Source organism: Hermetia illucens, chromosome 3 (genome assembly GCF_905115235.1).
Source record: "Hermetia illucens chromosome 3, iHerIll2.2.curated.20191125, whole genome shotgun sequence".
NCBI classification, from domain to species: Eukaryota; Metazoa; Arthropoda; class Insecta; order Diptera; family Stratiomyidae; genus Hermetia; species Hermetia illucens.
The window spans coordinates 151,360,303-151,383,480 of record NC_051851.1 but is presented as its reverse complement, the minus strand read 5'-3'; the positions used below and the strand labels follow the sequence as shown (position 1 = coordinate 151,383,480).

Genomic DNA, 23,178 nt, shown 5'->3' with positions numbered 1-23,178 from the left:
ATGATACTCAGTTTGACGGTGGAGAAGAGTGCTTCGGCGAGTACTGAAACCGTTGCCTGCAGTGCGGCGTAGTGTAGTTGATGCCGCCGCCTCTGCCCCAATCGACTCCTGGCCACCAGTTTCTGCGATGGTCTCAAGTCGAATACGCTCCTTGATGGTGGCAGGGGTTGTGTCGCTGCGAGTAATAAAGCGGTGCTGGTCTGCGACTCGATGCACAGTTACATGCGCGAATTGTGGAAAACGCTCGACGAACCTCTGGTGCGACAGGAGGCGGTAAGATATTGTACCCGCCCCCGCCGTTAGTTCGTAGTAAGAGCGGATGCTGAAGAGGGTCATTTCTTCAGTCCACTTCATCCGCTGCCTACGCAAACCTGTTGAAGTGGTCGTCACAGATTGTGGCGAAACAGCTGGAGCAGGCGGAGCTATGCTCCTGGTCGTCGTTGCGGGTAGACGTTGAACAGCATCATGACTAGCGGTTTCGACGCCGTGCTGTCCATTACGGGAGTCCGACCCAGTCACCAAGTCAGACGACTTCCGCCGGTTATCCGTACCGGACCTTAAGTTTCTCGTTCTTCTCATTAGATGGATTTGCATTTTATACCTAACTGCCAGGTGTGGTGATAGCTTCCTCAGTGAGTAATATACAAGACTTCAAAGTTCCTGCACTTTCCTCACCTACCCCCTGAGACGCTGCGGTGGCTTACAGCCATTCAGACTGAACTGAATGAAGAGCGGCACCGATAACAAGAAGAAATAATATCGGTGACAGGATGTAACCCTGGCAGATTCCGCTTTGAATTTCAAAATCCTCCAAGGTTTTACCTTGTGACATTTTGCGCATGATATGTCGCTCTGATAATAGCTATTATGATAGTTTCTCCGGAATGCCCTTCTTGTGCAGAACCCTCCAGATACACTCCTTGTTCACGGTACTGAAACCTTTCTCGAAATCGAGGAAGAGCAGTTGCAATGAAAATCTATATTCCGCGCACTGTTCCAAAATAATCCGTAGGGTGTTGATGTGGTCAATGCAGGAGGATCCGGAAACCAGTCTGCTCTTTGACAATCAAACTTTCGAGATGTTCTTTGATGTGCTCCACGAATATTTTAGCTACGGCAAGCGGCTCGTAGATACCTTTCCCAATGTCACACTCATTTTCGGAATCTTAACGATCATTCCCTTCTCCCATTCTCTCGGAAAGATCTCGAATTCCTCAAATTTCCATACGAGTGAAAGCAGCAGGTCTGCAGTAATTGTAGGTGCAGCGATAAATAACTCTGCGAGGAGAGAGTCCATTCATCCAAAAGAGGAGGAACCTCACCGGATGTAATACGGTTAAAAACTGAGGTGGAGTGTTCTTTCCACCTCTTCAGTTGTTCATCAACATGGGCGAGATATCGACCAGTGACGTCCTTTACAGGACCATAGAAAGATTTGCCACCACATGAATGCTCTTTCATGACGCGATATATAATTCTGAAATCATTGAGATCTGCGGCATCTTCCGCTTCTCTGCCCAGCGCAATTCCAAATTATCTCTTGTCACCTACTACCCTGAAATTCTCGGGATTTCGCTCGGTATTGGATTTCGAGCGCGTCACGTCCGCTATCACCCACAACAGCCAGTGGAGCCTTCAACCACTTCCGTTCATCAAACCGCTTCCATGACCCCGCAGTTAGCTAGATTTTAGACACCTCTTCGGGATGTGGCTGACGACGGGTGCAGCATATGAGAAAAAAGCATTTTTGACGGTAGCTCAATGATCATCGATATTCTCAGGTACCTTACTCAGTAGATCTGCCGTTCGATCAGCAAGATAGCTATCCCACTGTTGAGCGACAGGTGGGTCACACAAGCGGTCAATGTTGAAGTTGGGGAGTCGCAGCTCCCGCAACATGCAAGTGAACGTAAGTGACCATCAAATGATGATCTCTTTCGAGGTCAATGTTAGCGCCTCTCCTGTTACACAGATCCAGAAGACAACTATTAAATCGACTGCTCACCGCAAAGTGGCCGATCTGATTGCTCATACGGCGTCGGTCAGTTGAAACCCAACTGATCTTATGGCAAAAGCGAAGCCCTATGGCCATTGTATTGTGGATAAAACACCTAGAGAACTCAGGGCTTAACGAGGAACTTTACTGAACTGGTATTACAAGGTCATGCACGATATTCTGTATCGAACGGAGGTACTAGCGATAATGGAAGCTTGTCGACGACTAGCGCGGAATCCGAGCTCCAATCGTCACATAGCCGGTCGGGCTACATCCTCCAAGCTGGTGGGGATGCATCGATGCGCTGAACAGTATGAGTGGCACTCCTAGAGTCATCCTCTTCTGTCTTCTCGGCCAAGAGAACGTATGCAAAGATCTTGATGAAGTGACATTCAAAGGAGAAATTAGCACTGCCTTGATGGAACAGTTCAAGTTGGAGGAACTTGCCGAAGAGTCCATTGTGAGTTTGCGGAAAGCCTATGGCAGCACTCAAACGGCCACATTGCAATTACCAGTGGGCGTAGCGCAGAAGCTATAGGCAACCGGGAAGGTTCGAATCGGATGGATTGTTTGCCGTCGGAGAGAGCAGGTTTCTCTAAAGAGGTGCTTCAAGTGCCTTGCGTTTGGTCATTTCGTGAAGGCATGCACCAGGGGCATTGATCGATCCGATCGATGCAGAAGGTGTGGGGAAAAAAGCCATATTGCCAAAGTGTGCAATAGAGACCTCAAATGGTTATTTTGTGAAGGGAGTGAGGGACGGGTTTACCGGCATATTGCCGGAAGTGGTAAATGCCCGGAATTGAGGAAGGCGCCAACTTCAATGAAAAAATGAGGTTTATTCAAAAAATTTAATAATTCAGGACTGTCTCAGATGATGCAGCATTCGTCATCTCTGGAATGATGCTCATTGACATCTTGACAGATGAGATGATGAATATGTATAATGCGAAGTCTATCCCTCCTTTATCGCAGACGAAGAACGCCGAAAGAGAGAGATCTCTAAAAGAGCGTTGGGAACGCTCAGGAAAGAGTCGGTAGACACACAGGCTCATTCCTGCCATCAAGGAGTGCTGGAGAGACGGTACGGTGAGATTAATTATAATCTTAGTCAGTTTCTCACGGGGCATGGAGGATATCACCAGTACCTCTGTAGGTTTAAACTAGATACCTCACCCGATTGTCCAAACTACGATGGAGTCCTAGAGGACCCAGAGCATGTATTGTTCTACTGTCCAAGGTTTGTGGAGGAAAGGAAGAACCTAGAGGAGACGCTAGGAGAGGTGCTCGCACCAGAAAATCTGGTGCGAAGAATGTTAGCATGTCAGGAAGACTGGGATGCGATCAACTCCATGGTCGTATCTATCCAGAGCAAACTGCGAAAGGCAGAGGAGACTAGAAAAGCGCGGTTACGTTCACCGCGTAAAGACGAAAGGGGACCAAGGTAAAATGAACTGACTTCGCCCCGTGATGTAATACCGTACGGTGGATCCACGGGGCTTGGGAGGAGTCGGGGGTGGTTTTAAGAATCGCACACGCTGGCGTGTCCAGGCCAGTGTCTTTTGAAGATTTCCACCTCCTCAAAAAAAAGGGGGAACATAATGATGGCGAAGACTTACCACCTGCGCCAATCAAGGAGAATTTCGTCCGCCTATAGTAAAACCCGATCGGAAGAACTCTTGCTCAGATGCGTTCATATACATTCAAAATACGCATAACATACTGTTCACATTGCTTAACCTGCCTAGAGGAAGGACCCTCAGGCATTTCAACTAGAGCTAGATTGCGAACACTCCAAAGGTAAAGTGTTCTTTGAGGACCTCTCTCTAGTTGCGGGGTAGGAGAACAGTAATGGTCTTAGGAGTTCGTGGGACCACCTCAGCGTTATTTGGGTTTCTCGAAGTGGCCAAATATACCTATACCTACCGACCTACTTGTGGTCGGTTTTTTTTGCGTCAGTTCACTGCTGTCTGCGGTTAATATTGATTTAGGATACCAAGAGGGGTTATCGACAGGGCAAAGAAGATGAAAGATGCGCTTGAGATAGATAGAATCTGACACTCAGGGGCTCCACCCTTTCCTATCTTTGCCTCTTTCAAAGATGGGATTAATTAGGATAGTCTAGTGATGAATTGAGACAAAGTATGTAAAAACAATTGGTTAGTTGCATTCATACTTCATCGCAGGTTTCCTTGAAATAAATATCTATTCGCAATAAACACAAATCTTCCCCTTCCTGTCCCTCTCCTCTCAAATTTTAGAGCGAATACAACAGGTCCTAATCCTATTTTGGGAGGAATATTCGTTCGATTCTGATTTCTATGGAATCAAATAGGCATCAAGGCATTGTGTGGGCTTTTTTTCTTTCTTAACAAAGAGATATCTTCATGTTTTGAGAGACACCTCCCTTGCCTAGAAGATTTCAGGTACATCATCAACAATACTGTCTGCTTCCATGACCACCGGCCCAATCCGGCGAGATTGATTGTTTTCACGACTCTTGTAAATATTTCCCAGTGACCTTTCTTTTCGCATCAGGTTTCACATATTTCCATCACAACCCCCGAAAAATAATTTATCATTCTCCTGTTTTCTACGCATATTTATATGTTCGCCCATCATCCTTGGCGGAATTTCCATAAAAAAATCCCGTGAGAAATGAAGCATTATTAATTTTGTCTCGTCATTAAATTTAAAGGGTCTGGAAGTCAAGTGACATGCCTTTGACTTTGCTCCTGCCCCACAGGTCCTGGGGAGTCGCAAATTCATTTGCATAAATTATAATTTGTGCGAATAGTTGAGTTGGTGCGTAATTTCAAGCACTAGTAAGTGTTCAGTCCGCCCGGCAAAAGGGGAAATTCAATTAGCTTTATTTGAAATTTGTCTGGCTGGAAGAGCAAATAAGGATAATTCAATTAGTCCTGGAGGAAAATTTGTATTATGACTTGTGGAGTTGGTGAGTTTGTTTCATTCGGTTGTATTTTGGGAGACTGTGTAGTGGGTGTATAACTAGATTTTAAAGGACTTCCGATAGCTGCTATAAATTAGAGGGGGAGGGGGAATATAATTATTTGGAAGTGGCAACCCGTGTACAATAAAGTTCTTGGAAATATGTCGCTGCCAGATTTAGAACATCATATTTGATATATGCGGGAACGGATCCCGGGTGATATAAAATTTTGCAGATTTTCGGGGATTTTCACTTCATCATTGCTTTGAATTATGTCTCCTTTTCGCTCCCTTGTGAAGTGGAAGGCATCAACATTGTCAATTTTTAAGGGTTTGTTTTACAAACAAATCGGTCTAATGTCTCTCTGTCTGTCTGTCTGTCCGTCTGCCTTTTTTTTATGGATGGAGGTGGAAATTTTAGAAAGACACTGCCGCGCTAGGTTGCAGCAGCGTGTTGGATTCTCACCCACTAAAACCACCCCCACTTTCTCCTTTTTCCTTCCCCGCGGGACCGCCGCAAAGCATTACTTCGCGGGGTGGATTGCGCTTTAAGCGACCAAGCCTTCTGTTCTTCGCGTCCTCCTTGCGCGCTCTGCTCTTCCAATCTCCTCCTGTTTTCTTTTGATTGCGGAGTTCACCGCACACCAGTTTCCCTCCGACTTCAACATTTCCCCAACGATGTTCTGCGGGCTTAGGTTGGTTTTCAGGGAGTCTTCCAGACTCCTCCTTTCTGAGAGAAATCGTGGACAGTGGAACATAATATGCTCCGGGTCCTTAGATGTGTAACCACATTCAGGACACAAGGGAGAATCATCCAGCCTGAATTGGTGCAGGTACTTCCTATAACCACCATGTCCTGACAGGAATTGTGTCAGATGGTAGTTAATCTCGTCGTGTCGTCGCTGGATCCACTCCTCAATACGGGGAATCAAAGTGTGGGTCCAGCGACCCCTCTGCGAGTCGTCCCACCGTTTCTGCCACTTCTCCAGCGACACTCGTCTTGCCGTCTTTCGGTATTCTGCATCCTTTTCAGGAGAATTCATTTTCCTTGTCTCGTACAGGCAGCGTGTTTCACTTGCCAGAATGTCTATCGGGATCATTCCCGCAATAATACACGCTGCCTCGGCTGATATTCTTCTGAAGGCGCTGCACACCCTTAGTGCCACTAAGCGGTAAGTCATATTTACCCTTCTCTCATTACTCTCATACGCTAGTGCTTCCTCCTAAACTGGTGCCGCGTATAATAGTGTGGAGCGAACCCCTCCGGCCACAGGTAATCCGCGCTAATGATACGCTGGTATTTGCCGCTTTCTCACAGGCATAGTCCAGATGTCCCTTGAAATTGATTTTAACGTCAATTATCACCCCTAGGTATTTGATAACCTGTTTCGAAGTGATGACGTGACCACCAATACGAATACTAACCGTATTCCTCTTCCTACGATTGGTAACCAAGACCGCCTCCGTCTTTTGTTCCGCAAGATCGAGCTGAATCATCTCCAACCATGCTTTTAGGGTCTATTGGTTTCGTTAGCGTACACTTCAACGTCTTCAGATTGTTTCGCGACGACAACCATAGCTAGATATCATCTGCGAAACCTATTATTGTGGCCTCGTTTGGCACGGAAAGGACCCCATTGTACATGACGTGCCACAGGAGATGATAGAGCCCTGTGGTACTATTGCGGTGACGGTGTACTGCTTGGATCCCTCATCCATGTCGTACCACAGTGTCCTCTCCGAAAGGTAACTGTTGAGGAGCTTAGTCAAGTAACTAGGGACACCCGTTTTAGCCAGTGAACTTTTTATCCACTCCCAGCTTGCGCATTTTTGATATCCAATGTCACCACGGCACAGCATTTTTTAGACGACATCGTGTCTCGAGCCAGCTTCAAAACAACGTCAACGGTGGTGATAGTTGAGTGGACTTGACAAAGTCCAAATTGTCGCTCCGACAGTCCATCCTTATATTCAATGACAGGGAGCAGTCTGTTGTAGATGACCCTTTCGAGCAGCTTTCCTGCCGTGTCGATGAGGCAAATCGGTCGGTATGATGATGGGTGTTTATTCAGCTTCGGAAGCAAAACTAGTTTTTGCCTCTTCCACCGGTCGGGGAAAACTCCTTCTACCATGCATGTTTCAAACACGCTGATAAACCAGTCGGGTCTGATCTTAACAGCGAGTTTAAGAGCTCTATTGGGAACAAAATCCAGACCGGGTGCTTTATTATCACCAATTCTCCAGCAAATTTGCGTAAGTTCCTCCTCAGTTACCGCAGGTATGGTGTAGACGTCCAATGCTTCCTTGTATTGTTTGCGCTCCCTTTTATCCGTGGAGAAGAGCGCCATCACGATATCGAGCAGAAGATGCGGGCAGGTCAGTTGTGGTGTTCGCCCTATCATCTTCTTCATAACTATTCTGTACGCTCTTCCCCAGTGGCTTTGGTCTGTCTCTGCGCAAAGTTCCTTGAAGCATTCTCGCTTGCTGGTTCGTATAGCCTGCTTAAGCCTACCTCGAAGGTTTACATATACTAGCCGTTTCTCATCGAAGTCCGGTCTTCCTTTAGATAGTTGGCAGATCCTTGTAGCACGAAAACATGCATCCCGTAACACCGCGATCCTTTCATTCCACCAATAGTTTGAGCGCCTTTTTGCGAGAACTCGTCACCTCAGCATAGCAGCGTCGCATGCTCTCGTCATGCGTCCCATCATTTGCTCTACCTTTTCCGTACCCGCACCACCGGGATTTTGGCCTCCCAATACCATCTCTATGATTGTCTGTCTGTCTGTCAGTCTGTCTTTCACAGGCACTTTCCTCAGAAACGGCTATATCGATTGACAAGAAATTTGGTGAGAAGGTGGTATCTGTGGACCCCCAGACATGCAGTGAGTGGTATCCTTCTACCTTGAGATTTAGGGGGAGGTCCCCATACATGTAAAAGGGGGTTTGCAATTTTTTTCACCAATTATAGTCATGTGGGGTATCAAATGAAAGATCTTAATTAGTACTTTTCGAAGCCGGTCTTAGTTTTGAGATTTGTTTAAAAGGCGGTGAGTGGAAGGGGTGGAAAGTGATGGTTTCTTTAACGGACCCGTTCTCAGAAACTACCCAACCGCAAAATCTGAAAAAAATCATGAAGCTGCCTCTATATGGTGCCCAGGCCTACAAAATGCTACTAACAAAACCTTTAACACCTGAAGCGGCTAGCTTCCGGTTTCCCGACTTGTTATATTGTCATTTTGTTTCTATTTGATTTTCAATGAGACACTTAATGTTGGCAAGTAATAAGCTTGATAAGAGACCAAGAGGCTGACGCTCAACCAACTTACCCATCACATTGTCGATATTAGACATGATAACTTGGTGAACAATTGCAACAATAGGAGTGAGATAATCGAAATGAGGAATGACCGAGTCATCCAACAAACGAGCACCCAGGTGGCAGATTCAGGAGTTTCCCTGTTGATGTATAAATACAATATGATATACACTCATTCACCCTCTTGTGGAATGTTTATTAGTAGACGCTTGCACATCACTGGATCAAAAGGATTAAAAGAAAGCGACTCAGAACACGTAAGGGATGATAAAACCTAGGAGAAGGAGAGAAGTAAGTAACTCACGAGGGCGGTTGGCTCGTCGGGACTCCTTTGAAAGTGAACAAATCGGCTCCTGGCCAATGAAGTCCTTTGTAGTATCTGAGGTATGAGGGGAGTGAGGGCAGAAGTCACGTTCGGAACAGATATGTATGATACTCGCCCACGAGAGACAGGTAGATGCAACTTCCGTTCAGAACATAGCTACCTTGGAATAAGTTGTTCCATTTTGATTCATGGTTCACACTGGCTCTCCCAAAATGGGGCACAGTGTATCAGTCATGCTTACGTGCCGTTGCCGTATTTGATGAAATGTGTTTCAACCCTATCTAGGACATTCCAAGAAGCTTCCTCTAGCATAGCCTCATTCGGCTCTGGATTTCAATTCAGCCTTCACAAAGAGTTCCCATAATACCCATTAGTTTCTCCGGAAGGTCCCTTCTGTGTAAAGCACATTAGCTATACTACCTGTTTACATTGTGCACCGCCGTCTCGATGGAGCATAAATTTGAACTCCGCCTACTGTTCCAAAATGATGCGAAGTATGATCCAATTGCCTCCCTTTAAAAGCCATTATTCCCTTTTTGAGTCTTTCCCGCATACCTGGAATATCCAAGATTTTCGAATAAGTGGAAGTAGCAGCTCTTAAGAGACCAGAGTTCTGATGAACAATTTATCAGGAGAACAGTGAAGCCCGGCGGCCAAGGTGACTTTACTTTTATTTGAAGTTGCTAGACACCATAACATCTAGACACGAACCTATATGCTACGGTGATTAGCAAAGAGAGGTAGAATTTCACCGGGTCTCATACGGTGAACCTTGATGGGGTTGCTTTCAAATTCTTCAGGTATCCTTCACCGTTAATATCCCTGATCAGATCAGCGAATTATTCGTGATCACCTGTAATTTCTTTAGTGGTGCAGAAAGCGGTTTTGCAATTGTTATTATTTACAGCTGATTTTGTCTGGACCTGCCGAAGAGGAAGGGAGCTCTAGCGCATCGCGTTCGCCACCATTCGCAGCGCATCTATCCCGTCTTCGATCTGCTGCCATTTTTCTGTAGTCGATTACGTTTCATGACGATCTGAAAAACGACTGAAACAAGGGCATTTCTAGTGTCCTTGGTTGCCGCTTATTAGGCGATCAATAAGATAACACTGTTGAGAGGCTATAGGCTCCACAGTCCTGGGAGAAGCAATCGACGCGATACGCACGTGAGGGTAACCAGTCATCCGTGGATGGTCTTTTTCGAAGCTCGTATCAGTCCACTTCTTGTTAATCAGAACGAGAAATCTAATGCTGATCGAAATATGATCATTCAGTTGAAACTCAACCAAAATTTTGGTAGAATCTGTGCTCTACAAACCCCTCACCAGTACCGCCCATATTTGCATTCAATTCACCCATCTTGATTGCCAGCCTCTCCTGGACTGATTCAATTGCTCATTAAATGTCTCCTTCCCCTATGTATCCCTCCCCCTATGTATCCGTTGTGGCTGAGCACTATACCCTTGAGATGAACCTTACGTCGAAAGCGCTCCTTAGGTAATAATGACACGCCTTCTGGGTACCGTAGGCTTTAATTCTACACTATATTAACGCTTGCTTCCGTCAGGCTTTTCGCAGGACAACACTATACTCTCGCAAGAAAGAGAAAGGAGTGCTCTCCAGAGTCCCACAATTGAACTCCACTTATCCTCAGAGCCCGCAGTCTGTAATGCTGGAACTCTCGCTTAAATTATAGAAGAGGCATTCGATGCCATTGTCGAAGAGTGCACATACATTCCAAAAATCAATTGGTAGCGTATAATAGCCAAAGGTCATAACCGATAATTCCGTCCTTATTCGCGATGTAGACAACGTTAGCGAGAAAATTTCGAAATAAGCAAGTTGCGATCCCATAAATTTCTCTTTTTTGCCAAGAAACACGGAGTACTTTGAGTGAATTCTTGGCTCAGAATTGGGAAGGGTGCCCGAGAATAAGAAACCTGTACGTACAAAAATTGGATAGTTGTAGGGCTAGATTGTGAAAATGTACGGATGCGTGCAATGGGAGCCTGTATTATTTCTACCGGGGCCACCCGACCATAGATTCAAATTAAGAAGGGAGTAAAGGGCAAGCAGATGCCCTTCTAAAGGGAGGAGGAGGCTGACGTGGGTATAAAATAAAATGAAGTTGGGATTACACTTATTGCCAGTATAAACAGTACCCAAACTAGCAGATAGGCTACAGTGTTGGGACCTTGGATATCCAAAAGTAAGAAGGACAGGAAGGAAGGAAATATTTCTATATAGCGGAATGGATTTCCAATTCGTGGGAAAAGCCTTATAAAATGTTATATGTTTGCCATTCACCCATTGGTGGGGTATAGCGCGTCAGATGCACCCAGATGCCATCGTTCGTGGTTACCTGAAATGGCCCCCAGCTCCCTCCTACGACACGCACCGCACTGCTCCTCTATCGCTCTGCGCCAAGTGCCGTTGGGATGATGTATTCGTCGGCCACTATCCCAAATAGTGGATTCCACTGCCCGGCATTGCCCGCAATGCAATGGTCGCCCCTCCTCAGTGTGTAACCTATCCACTGCCTATCCACGCCTTCCGATTATAGAGCGTAGAGTTCCATGGCTGTGCGCCGAACAAGTTTGCTGCAGGATGACCCTAAAGCTTAGAGCATGACAGATACACTCCCTGTTCACACTATTGAAAGCTCTCTCGAAATTGCTTAAGAGCGGGTGAAGCCAAGATCTAAACTCCAGCGCTGTTCCAAAATGATCCATAAGGTGTTGGTGTGGTCAACACAAGAGAACCTGGAGCGGAAATCACCCTGCTACCTGTCGATCAAACTTCCGAGATGTTCTTTGATGCTTTCTAAGATTATTTTAGTTATTATCTTTGCAAAGAGTGGGAACATGCTAATACCCCTTCACCCCACCACTAGTCACATTCAAAACGGGGATCCTTTTTTGGAATCTGCCCGATCATCCCCTTCTTTCACTCTCTGGGAAAAGCCCCGGATTCCAAGGATTTCTGTACGCAGTGGGATGAATGCTATGGTGACTAGCCATTTTATCCACAAGTGGAGGAACTTCGATGGCTGTGGTACGGTTCAGTACCATAGTTGAATGTTTTTCCACCTCTTCAGTTGCTCTACATCGTGGATGAAAACTTGACCGTTGTTCTTCGTAGGACCATCGAAAGTTTTGCGACTAACTCTAAGCTCTTTCGTGATGCGGTATACACTTCGAAAATCCCGAGAGAAAGGAACATTTTTGATGGTGCCCAATTGTTATTAGTATTCTCAGGCGGGTTCCTCAGTATATCTGGCATCCCATCTGGAAGATTGCTTTCCCACGGTTGAGCGACAGATGGATAATACAAGCGGTCAATGTTGAACTTAGGGGATCACAACTCACCAGCCCTGCGAGCAGTGGCGGAGTTAACACACAAGGGTGCAAGTAACTAACCATAAAATAGTGATCCATTTTTAGGCCGATGTCAGTGCCTCTCTTGTTACGCACATCCAGAAAACAACTCCTAAATCTACTCGCAAAGTGGTCGTTCGGGCGGAAGCGACTCATCAAACGCTGCCTCACTTCTGCCTTCGGAGCAGCGTGACCAAAGTGATTCAGGGATGTTGCTTGCTCATTTATATTAATCCGCAAACATGCCATGATCGCGAATTACATCCAAAAAATCGCATTGCGGTTCAAAACTAAATCAGTTATTTGCTTTTAAAATTGAGGGGATCCTGGATCCCCCATCAACTTGATTGGAATTGGAAAGAAACTTTCTGTTCGTAATCAATTTTGTTTTCAAAGCTCTTGCAACCATTTGAAGTGAATCGTACCCCACGCCGGCAGAGCACAACATTCTGCCTGACACCCCAACAACGAATGAAAGGGGAAGAAAGGGGAACTGGAAACTAGCAAAAGGGGTATGCTCAGAAGCTAGGCTAAGGTGGGCAGTGAGAATTCAGAGAGGCAGAGAAATCATCTTAGAGTCTCTTCTGAGGGTGGTAAGGGGCAGCATAGCCCTGGGATATATGCCAAGGGCATGGAGACAGACAAAAGTGGCCTATCTTTTGAAAACGGGTAAAAAGACCAATTTGCCTAACATCGTTCGTACTCAAAACGGTGGAGAAGGTCATAGACAAGTATCTTAGAACTAACGTTCTAAAGCGTAATCCTCCTACATCAGTGACAACACGCTTACCGGGCAGGATGGTCAACTGAAACTGCTCTGTATTAGCTGACGGATGTACTACGGAACACAGGGAGGGTACTAATGTCGCTTCTGTGGGGTATGGTAGTGGGCGAACTCCTGGACGTGCTAACAAATATTGGAATACAGATCCAGGATTACGCAGATGACATTGGTTTAATCTGTAGAGGCAAATATGAGGACACCCTATGTGATAAAATTCAAACTGGATTAATAGTTACTAGTGCTTGGAATGTGGGACTGCCGAAATATCCAGCCAAAACCACCATAGTACCATTCTCTAGGATACGTAAGCTTGATCACCTGTAGGTTATATGATATTGAGGTGAAACGAGAAACAGAAGTCAAATATTTAGGAACTACGCTAGACCAAAATTTACTCTGAAAGACGCATGTCGGAAAGCTATGACTTTGGTGACTTATAGGTCCATAGCAGGAAAAAAATGCGTTTGCAGCTCGAAAATACTACTTTGGACATACACTGAAATAGTAAGGTCATTGATTACCTATGGTAATCAGGGAAGAATGAACTGAACTCAGCACCAGCCAGGGAGTTACATGAACTCCAAAGACTGGCTTGCGTGTGTATCAGTGGGGCAATGAGGATATACCCAACGGCATCCTTGGAAGTCCTTCTGGGATTAACCCCTCTTTATCTACACATACTGAAACCGGCAAGGAGGGCAATATTCAGGATGACCGAGAGTATCATTGAAGCTGGGAGCTGCTTAAATCGAAGAAAGATTGGTATTATTTCTAGGCGGTATACCCAATTATTATTACTAGGGGGTAACATGACAATGAGGTTTCACTTCCATAAGAAATTTGAAACACATTGAAGTAACAAGGCAACCTGGGAGAGCGTGGCTGTGCTTAAACCAGCAACTGATTACTTGGCACACTGATAGATCCTTCACAGCAGAGGGAGCGGGTGCCAGTGTCATTGGTCCAAGGAAGGTGTACTTGGAGCCACTCCAGGCAGTAATATACGCCATAGACAGATGTGTCTTTAATCTCCGCTCTAAACTAGCATGGGAATGCATTGAGAGACACGCTCGGCTCGTTCAACAAGGTCTGGATACTCTATGTTCCAGTCCATCTTGGATTAGAAGGCAATGAGGCAGTGGACGAACTAGCCAAGAAGGGGAGCCTTTACACGGGTTAGAACCCTTCTGTGGAGTTGGAAATGGGTTCATGACTATGACATCAAAGGATGAAGAGGAACGGTTGAGGGAACTGTACTGGGCGGGCCTACCCGGAATGGAGCAGTCCAGGGTGCTTACTGGGGGATACGAACCCAAGCGCACAAAGGATTTCTTAAAGCTCACTTTAACTTCCGAATCATAGTGGAAATTCTCACTAGCCACTGTCGGTTAAAATATCATCTAGGCAAGCTAGTATATCTACAGACGCTAACTGCAGGTTCTGTGCGGAGTGTGGTGAAACCTTTAGATACGTTCTGAGACAGTGTCCGGCACTTGTGCAAAGTTGGTCGAGGCATCTGAGGGAACACTTAATACCAAAGTTGAAAGATCTGGAAGTAGTGAATGTACTAAAATTCCTAACGGTTATAGACTCGAGATACTATGATTAATAGGTACATTATAACCAGCAAATGGGGTACAATAGTTCTTCAAGGACGCGGTGCGATTTCCCCTTAACTTAATAATAATAGGACACGAATAGCAAAATGATGGTGAACAATGATGGTAGTCGCCAGAGAGAAGCAATGAAATGAGAATGCGTTTTTTCTGACCACCTTTTGATTCCCCTTTTTCTAGTCATCCTTATCTGAACGTTTGCTTCTGTTATAGAATCGAAAAGTAATGTCACCACGAAGGGCTATCCCTAAAATAAGTGACAAATTCATTTTCGAAAAATAAGTGAAAGCTTGTCTTATCTTTTTTCCATGGAACATAGTAAAAGGACCAATTCTAGAAGTCATCAGCTATAAATGCCTCTAAATTTATTCTTGCACATTCACATATTTTCAAACATTCAGTTTGGATGCGTCCTTGTGTCAAACACTCACCACCTCTTTACAGATACTAGAAGAACTCCTATCCAAACTCGAAATCGAGCACGTAACCTGGACAACAGATCGAAAAGGATATTATCACCACGTCATTTTCCCGATTCCATCCGGTGAGCCATGTGAAACCACCCTCCATTGCTTGACGGAGTTGGGTATAGGTATCAGATGGAACTCCAGTGTCAGGTGAGTGTATCCAGACGCATAAATACTTGATAAATATCCAGAATATCTTAAGGACTTACTTTTTGCCTGTCTGAAGTTCTGTCCTTGAAAGTGATGAATTTCAATGTGAATACATTAAGGAATCTGAAATCGTTATAAAAGCACCTTTTCGTTATTCCTTTTCAGTGTTTTGCCGTGCTCAGTGAGCTATGATGCACTAACAGCTAATGAAATGCTGGAGGATGAGTAAGTACATCTGTTGGAGCCATCCAGGATCCACATGTAAATATTTTCATAAAATCTGTGCAGGCTGCCTTAATGTATGTATTCAGATTTAAAATTTTGTAAGTTCTGCGGGTGAACTCCTCGCATTTTTTCTGTAAATGTTCTGACGGTGACCTTGGTGGTTCTCTAGAGAGATTCACTAATGAAAATGCCTGCGAATTATTCAAGATTATTCAAGTGTTTTTGCACTTGGGTCCTTGTGGAAATTCACGCTGAAAATTTTAAGGTCAAGAAGGTATTCACTGGTAAAACGGATGCACGTGTATGTTCGGATGATGTTACCAACCTGAGAAATGGGCCTAACCTACGCACTGATAAGGATCCCTAATGAATGCAAAGTTTGGACTTTGGAAAGCTTGACCAGGGGAATAAAATTGGTCTTGAAGTGAAAGTAATTTTTAAAATAAGATGAATGTTCTGTATATTCAAAAAAGTATATTATCACACGTTCCCACAAAAAAATCTCCATGGAATTTATTACCCCACAAAAATGATGGTGTGATGTCCGAGTTGGTTGAATGTCAGCATATCGATTTCGTTTTGCTCGCTTTGAATCCCGTTTGGTCATGTTAATCTTTATGCTATTTCCAGGCGTGTCACCTGCACAGCATGCACACGATGATGAAGAAACTGCAGCAGTCTCATTGAATATTAAATAGAGAAAGTAAGAATACAAAAAGGATCACACCCTGTGAGGTGGGGCTTAAGAATACACTCAAAGTCCGCCCTGCTTGTCGTAAAAGGCAAATAAAAAGGAAAGAAATTTGTGGGCCAGGAACCTGCAGTTCAAAAATAGTGCCTCTGATAAGGACATCGCGCCACAGACCTGAGTTTATCGAAAACGAACTATGATTGGTTTCTGAAATTTGTCCACGCTCCTTGACAACTGTTGCGAAAGTAGTCTTTACAATGTTCGCTTTCTCCATCTCGACCGGGAATTCTAACGATATAAGCTGGACATTCTGGGCCTAAGCGAAGTAAAATAGTGGGACTCTGAAGAGTCCTCTTCTGTCTCTTGCCAAAATATAATTTTCAGAGTTAGTCAAGTGATAGTGGATGCGGTGGCTACACCAAAGCGCACTCTGCCTTGACCTCAAAATCCGAAATTTTACCCGCGGTGCAGCACGTGCCATTTTTCTCCATCATATGTCACTCTGATAATAGCTTTTGCCCCTTCTGCGTAGAGCACGCCAGACACACTCCGTTTAAAGAATCGAAAACTTTCTCGAAGTTGATGTAGAGCAGGTTCAGCGAAGATCTAAACTTCACGCTCTGTTTCAAAATGATCCGTAGGGTCTTGATATGGTCAATGTATAAGCATCTGGAGCGGAAACCGGTCTGCTCTCTGTCGATTAAGCTATTGAGATGTTCTTTGATACCTTCTAGGATTATTTTAGCTATTATGTTTGCAGCGGCAAATACGCCTCCAATTGTACAGTTCGTAGGAATCATACCCTTCTTTCGCCTTCTTTCAACCTCTGGAAAAGGTCTTGGATTCCCAAGGTTTCCGTACAAGTGGAAGTAGCAGATCTACAGTGACTGCATGCAAGCTCTTTCGTAATACGGTATTCATTTCCGAAATCATTGCGTTCGGCGCCAACTTTCGCTTCCCCCTACCAACACAATAGCAAATTTCCCTTTTTACGGCGCACACTATGTTGAACTTCTGAGGATTTCGTTCAGTATCGGAGTTCGCGTGTGCCACGTCCACCATCACTCCTAATAGAGTCTTCAACCCCGTCCATTCATCGGTCTGCTTCCACGATTCTGCTGTCAGCCAGATCTTGTGATGCCGCTTCGGAACGTGGCCGATAACCTGTGTAGCACCCTAGAGAAGGGCATTTTTTATGGCAGAACAAGGCTCATCGTTATTTCATGGCAGGTATTTCATGCTGTCCGATTACCGAGATAGCTCTCCCATTGCCAAGCGATGGCATTATATAAGCAATTGATGTTGAGTTTGAAGGGTCGCAGCTCCCTAACCCCTCGAGAAATTGGCGGACGCAACACACAAGCGAACGTAATTGACCATCAAATGGTGATCCCTTCCGAGGCCGATGTTAGCGCCTATCTTGTTACGCACAGCAAGGAGTCAACTCCCAAATCTACTGCTGATCGCGAACTGATCAATTTGATTGCTCATGTGGCGTCGATCAGTTGAAGCCCAACTGACCTTATGGCAGGCTCTGTGCTCGAACAATGTGCTACCAATGATCAGGCGGTGGAAATTGCAGAAATCCATGAATCTCAAACCATTATCACTACGGTTGCCTTCCCTATCACATGTCGGGGCAGCGTGTGGTTAGAGGCCAAGTTGGTATTCAGATCACCCATTATGATCACAATGTTACCTTTAGGAAGTCTCTTCCGAAGTGCATTTAATTAGCTGTAGAAATCATCCTTCACTACTGTATCGGAAGTCTTCGTTGGTGCATAGCACTGTACAGTTGTGATACCCCTTAACCTGGGCCGGAATCTTGCAGTTAGAAGTCTGTCAGAAACGGGCTTCCAGGTCAAAAGAGCGTACCTTGCGGTAGCCCTCAGAAATAGCCCAACTTGGCTTTCTACAGTACAAAAGCAGATTGCCATTAATGTGGCAAGAGGCAGAGGAGTACACTCCAGAGTCCCACCATCTTACTTCGCTTAGTCGTGAGGTCAGTCCCTATTCAAGCCGTTGTTGACGTTTCGGTAGCTATAAAGTTTCAAAATTTACCGGTTGCTAATCCACACATTTCTATCCCTTTTAGTCGTTTCTTGCGGCAAGCAGGGAAGGCAGGGCGGGAAGTGTATTTTCAAGCCCCATTCATAGGTCAGAGAGCCGGGTTAAGGACTCGTGGAAAATTTTGCAAATCACTTCAAAGGGAATGAAGTGTCCAGGAAAACTCCTCTCCTCGTCGCCAAACCTAGCCCGCGTAAAGGTTTGGAAATGCGTATCGATGAGACATTTCAGTAGACCAGGACTTAGGTTCTGACGCAGTCGACCACAAGCGGATCCTCAATTTTTACGGTCCGATAATGCTAAGAAAGGGTGAGAATCTCAAAGCAGGTGCGGCCTAAAAATATGAGTAGTTGAAACATCGATTGAGGATGTGATCCATTTTAAATTTTCATTCTTGGTGGCGGCATTCTGGTCTCGAGTTTTTCTGGCACCAAATGATCGATGAAGCCGGTCCCGCCCACCGCTTAAAATTTTGCCAATGATGTGAGCGGGACAGTAATGTCTAAAAGGACTTTCCCATACTCTCGAGACTGGATAGCGAAAAAGAGTGCAAGGGATCTTTACAGGATGATTCTGCTCTCTTGGTCGACTTTGACCGGTTCGAATGGTTTTAACAATCGCTCAATCACGTAAGCTAATACAATATTGACGTAAAGCTGTGGGGATGGTTTAAAGGAAGCATTGTTAGTGCTTAGGTCAATATTTGATTTTATTATAAAATAACTAGGTAACGGAGGAGAGTTTGAGACAAAGCACCTTGTACTATCCTCAGTAAAACAAAAATAAAGTGTTGAGATCATGAAAGGAGATAATTAAAGTATGGTCAATTATTCCAGTTAAATCCTACCTGATTTCCCTTGGCGACAAGTTCCGTGGCAGGCCGACCAATCAAATGCTTCCGATATCGTTAAAAACGCTAGGGCGTTCACATCAGTCCTAGTTACGTTTATGTTGAGAAATGGGCAAAGGTTCTTGGCGCATGGACAGCGTCAAGACGCAAGCAAATTAGTCCGAGCAAATCAAATACGTGTTTCAACGTTAAATATTGACACCCTCACAGGAAAGACCGATGAACTCGCAAGAGCCCTTCGGAGAAGGCGCATCGATATCTGCGCTCTACAAGAAACCGGATGGTCTGGTGCTAAAAGCTGCGACATAAAACGCGAACATGGTAAAATTGGTAATAAATTTTTTTAGTTTGGTAACCCACACATCTAATATGGTGTTGGCATTGCCATATCAGAGGGTTTCCGAGACGTCATGAAAGAAGTCGAATGATCTGACGACTGTTGGATGAAGCTCACCATTATATCCGGTGATCGCACTATTCACATCTTCACCGGATACGTGCCACAGACAAGTCGACCTGATGCTGGCAATTTCTAGATAAAAGACTTATCACGTGTCTGTTGACGACTACATAATCATTGGGTGCCATGGGGGAAAGGGGTTTGGAGCGCGCAATGAGGGTAGCGAGTGTATAATCGATTTTGCGGACACCCATGAACTTGTACTTATGAATACAAGGTTCGTCAAACGATTGTTTCATGTCCCTACATTTTATAGTGGGAACAGTAAAACCCAAATCGACTATATTCTCATAAGACGCCGATATTTCACCACCGTCACTGATTGCAAAGCTGTTTCCTATGAGACAGTCACACCTCAACATCGGCCGTTGATTGTCGTCCTGCGAATGAGGCCACCGATAAAACAACATGAGGAATGCACTGGTCCGCCGAGCATTAAATGGTGGCGATTTCGTGAGAAGAAAGAAGAAATGATCTCACTTACGCGATTACCAACCATTACGAATGTGGAAGAATCGTGGAACCAAATGAAAGACACGCGGCCTCTGCTATCCTCGGGGTCACCAAGCGGTACAAAAACCGAGATACTTAGTTTTGGAATGACGATGTTGAAATGAAGATCCATGAAAAGAAACGCCTCCACCGAAAGTTTCTCGATGATAAAACGCTGGTAAATTAGCAAATTTATAGTTATGCCAATCGGGAAGCAAAGAAAGCGATCGCTGTCACTTGAGCGGTCTATTACAAATATCTTTATATACTGGATACACGGCATAGCGAGAGAGATTTGTATCGACTTGGATAGGATTCACGCAGGCGAGTGGAGAAATTTGCACTCTTGTCGGCAGGCGAAAATCCTTGTGAAAGAGCCTAGGGCCATATGGAAAAGATTGGGGTGGTGGTTTCGGCTATGTGCAACCAATGTGAGGAGATGGAGGAGACGGCTCTGCACTTTTTATGCAGCTGCCCGGCCTCCTCAGATCTCAGACGAGGACACCTTGGCAAGGTTTTCTTTGCCTCTGGAGAAAGATATCAAATACTTCTGTTTTGTTCATGACAAGAACGTTATTTTGCTTACCGACGGACGAGCCGTGACAGATAGATTACGAGAAAATTTTGAGCAGATTTGAACTGAAGAAGTTGTTCATCCTTCAGTTCCACAACCATTGCTGACATTTGGAGCTATTCCACCTGTCAGCGCCACTGAAGTCGAGGAAGCAATAAAGCAAATGAAATCAAGGAAAACAACAGGACCTGACGACATCGCTTCTGAGCTCTGAAACGTGCCTCAGTGAATTCTTTAATCGGGTCATTCAGGAAGGTAAAACACCATCTGACGGGCAAGAATGTACCACAGTTCCAAAATGGAAAAGAAAGGTAGTCCAGCTACTTTCCTATACCACGAAGATTTCTGAACGCATTGTTGACAATCCTATTCCCGAAATCATTGAAATAAGCGTGAATCAAGCCGGGGTGGTCAAGAACTGCGGAACTACTAACGCAATACACGCTGCGCGGTTAGTCATGGAGAAACACCGTGAGAAGCCTCGTCCTCTTTACATCTTAGTCTCTTTACAACACATGCTCTACCACGATCCGAAAAGTAAAGTTCCAAGTATGGCGGGTTGATGAAAACCGCTTCGTATCTTTGTCGGTGTTCAGCAAGGAAGCGCTCTCTTACCACTCCTCTTTGTTCTTTTTATGGACACCGGCACACGGGATACCCAACGTCCAGCGCCATACACACTGCTTTATGCAGATGATGCTTTCCTAGCATCTGATAGTCAAAATGATCTCGAGCAACTTGTCGAAAATGCAACACGGTCTCGGATTGAATCTAAACAAAACTGAAGTTTTGACAACCGATCCCCATGAAACAGACACAATCACTGTCAGCGGCAGTGATCTGCCCAGAACTGAGCGATTTAAATACCTCGGGTCACCGCTATCAACCAATGGAGAACTGCGTTATGAAATTGTTTCACGCATTAGTGCAACCCGGATTAAGTGACGTTCCACAACTAGTGTTCTTTGTGATCGCAATGACGTCCGTCCTGTCGCCCTCTATGATTCTAAGTGTTGGCCGGCTATGAACGACAATGAATGGCCTCTTACGTAATGGAGACGACACGTTTAGACCACAAATCCGTGATCGATATGGGGTTGCACCCATTGTGGAAAAACTGCATGAGAGAGGTCTTCGATGGTATAGTCATTTAATTCGCGCCAACGAGAATTCACTCGCCAAGATTGGTCTGAACATCGAAGTCGATGGTAAGCGACTAAAAAAGGCCGGTCGAAACAACGGTGGCTTGATACGCTGGACGGGGATTTGTAAACATTGCGATTGCATCCAGATCAGCCCAAATGGCGAAACCGATCACGATGAGCCGACCGTGAACGGGACAAAGGCTGAAGGAGAAGAGGCTATCCATTTCAGGAGCACTGCGAGTTACCAAGTTAGATAACACCTCCCGGTTATCCGTACAGGACCTGAAATTTTTTCTTCTCCTAATCCAATGAACTTGAATGTTATGCCTAACTGCAAGAAGTGGTGGTTTCTTCGGTAGTGAGTAATCTGCAAGTCTATAAAGTTCCTGGCCAAGAGATGCCGAAGAAGGAAGCCAATCCTAAACGAAGTGCCTCACTTATAACTGAGGCACGGGAGGCGTTAAGCAAGATGTGATCTGCAGTGAATCGTCTTTCCTTCCTCCATGAGATCATCAAGAGTTTTTCCGAGTCCAGGCTGGTTTGGCAGAAATGATTACAAAGGACGTTGTAATGGCTTAGTGGTTCGGCGATGCCCAAAAGGTCACCCGAGATGACCGAAGTCAGCTACAACGACGACCGCCATTTTTTATTGCGAAGTAATAGTGAGAATCCTAACAGAGGCATTAATTATTTTAGATCTTCACTTTCGATCGTGGTACTCAGTACTACGCGTGCCGTCGAGCCGATCTCCCGCCTTGGGTTAGGGACACGTAAATGAGGTGAGAGGAACTGCAGTGTCCAAAAGGACTACACATATTCTTGGGTTTAATTAGGGCAGAGACATGCAAGTGCGCCGTGACACTTCGGTGGAGCTGCGGTCTTTGCGGGATGACCTTTATGGTAAATTTCGCGACCTCTTTAGGTTTCTGGGATAGTTCTTCGATGGTGCTTTGAGCAAGTAAACCATTACAACGTTGGTCTTTAGTTCTGGGGATGGCTAGGAGCTAGTCTTAGAGTTTGTCGTAATATTAGAATTTATTATACCTGGTTTTGTTGATGTTTACTAGTTATACCCAAAAGCTGGTCTAACACTACCTCAAACAAAGAACTTGGTCGCGCTCAGGCCTGCCTCTAGTACGCACTGTTATTGGAAGACGGAAGTGGCAGTGGATAGGTCTTACCTCAAGACGGGGCAACAATTTCATTGTTGGTTACGCCATGCAGTGGAATCCACTCTCCCCAAATGGCCGACGAGTGGGCTGCCCCAGGTGTGCTTGGCGCAGAACACTTGCGGGCGTCTCGGACAGTCGTGGGGGAGCTGAATCGTATTTCAGGTAATCGTGAACGAGGGCATGTTGGTGTGGTTAACGCACTATACTCCACCAAGGGAAGAATGGCAAGCATATCTATGGTGTAGTAAGGGTTTATAAAAAATTTAAAACTTCTTTCAACTTTTGCTGGTTTCAGGAACATTTTATCTGTAACAAAGTTATTCTTTCCCATCAGTGAAAACGACCCGGAGGTTCGTTCAAAATGGAACCAGTTCGTGGAATCTATTAAATCGAAACTAACTGTTAAGCAAGTGGTGGATGGTGTACGGGCTGGAGGATCAATTTCCTTCGATTATATTCTCCTTATAGTAACCGCCGAGTAAGTATTACTAACCGAACACAGTGTCGAAGGTGCAACTTTTT

The 23,178-nt window shown here is 45.1% G+C and overlaps 2 protein-coding genes across 2 annotated transcripts in view; one reads left to right on the top strand and one right to left on the bottom strand.

Annotated features, from left to right (window-relative positions):
- The window catches only part of LOC119651725, a 613,458-nt gene that overhangs the window by 97,552 nt on the left and 492,728 nt on the right, over window positions 1–23,178 (bottom strand). The window lies entirely within an intron of this gene.
- LOC119651727 overlaps window positions 1–23,178 on the top strand; it is a 118,763-nt gene that overhangs the window by 24,508 nt on the left and 71,077 nt on the right. Inside the window, exons 3-5 of the mRNA XM_038055454.1 lie at window positions 14,808–14,980; window positions 15,146–15,205; window positions 22,991–23,134. Coding sequence (XP_037911382.1) covers window positions 14,808–14,980; window positions 15,146–15,205; window positions 22,991–23,134 — 377 coding nt within the window. The remainder of the gene's footprint in view (window positions 1–14,807; window positions 14,981–15,145; window positions 15,206–22,990; window positions 23,135–23,178) is intronic.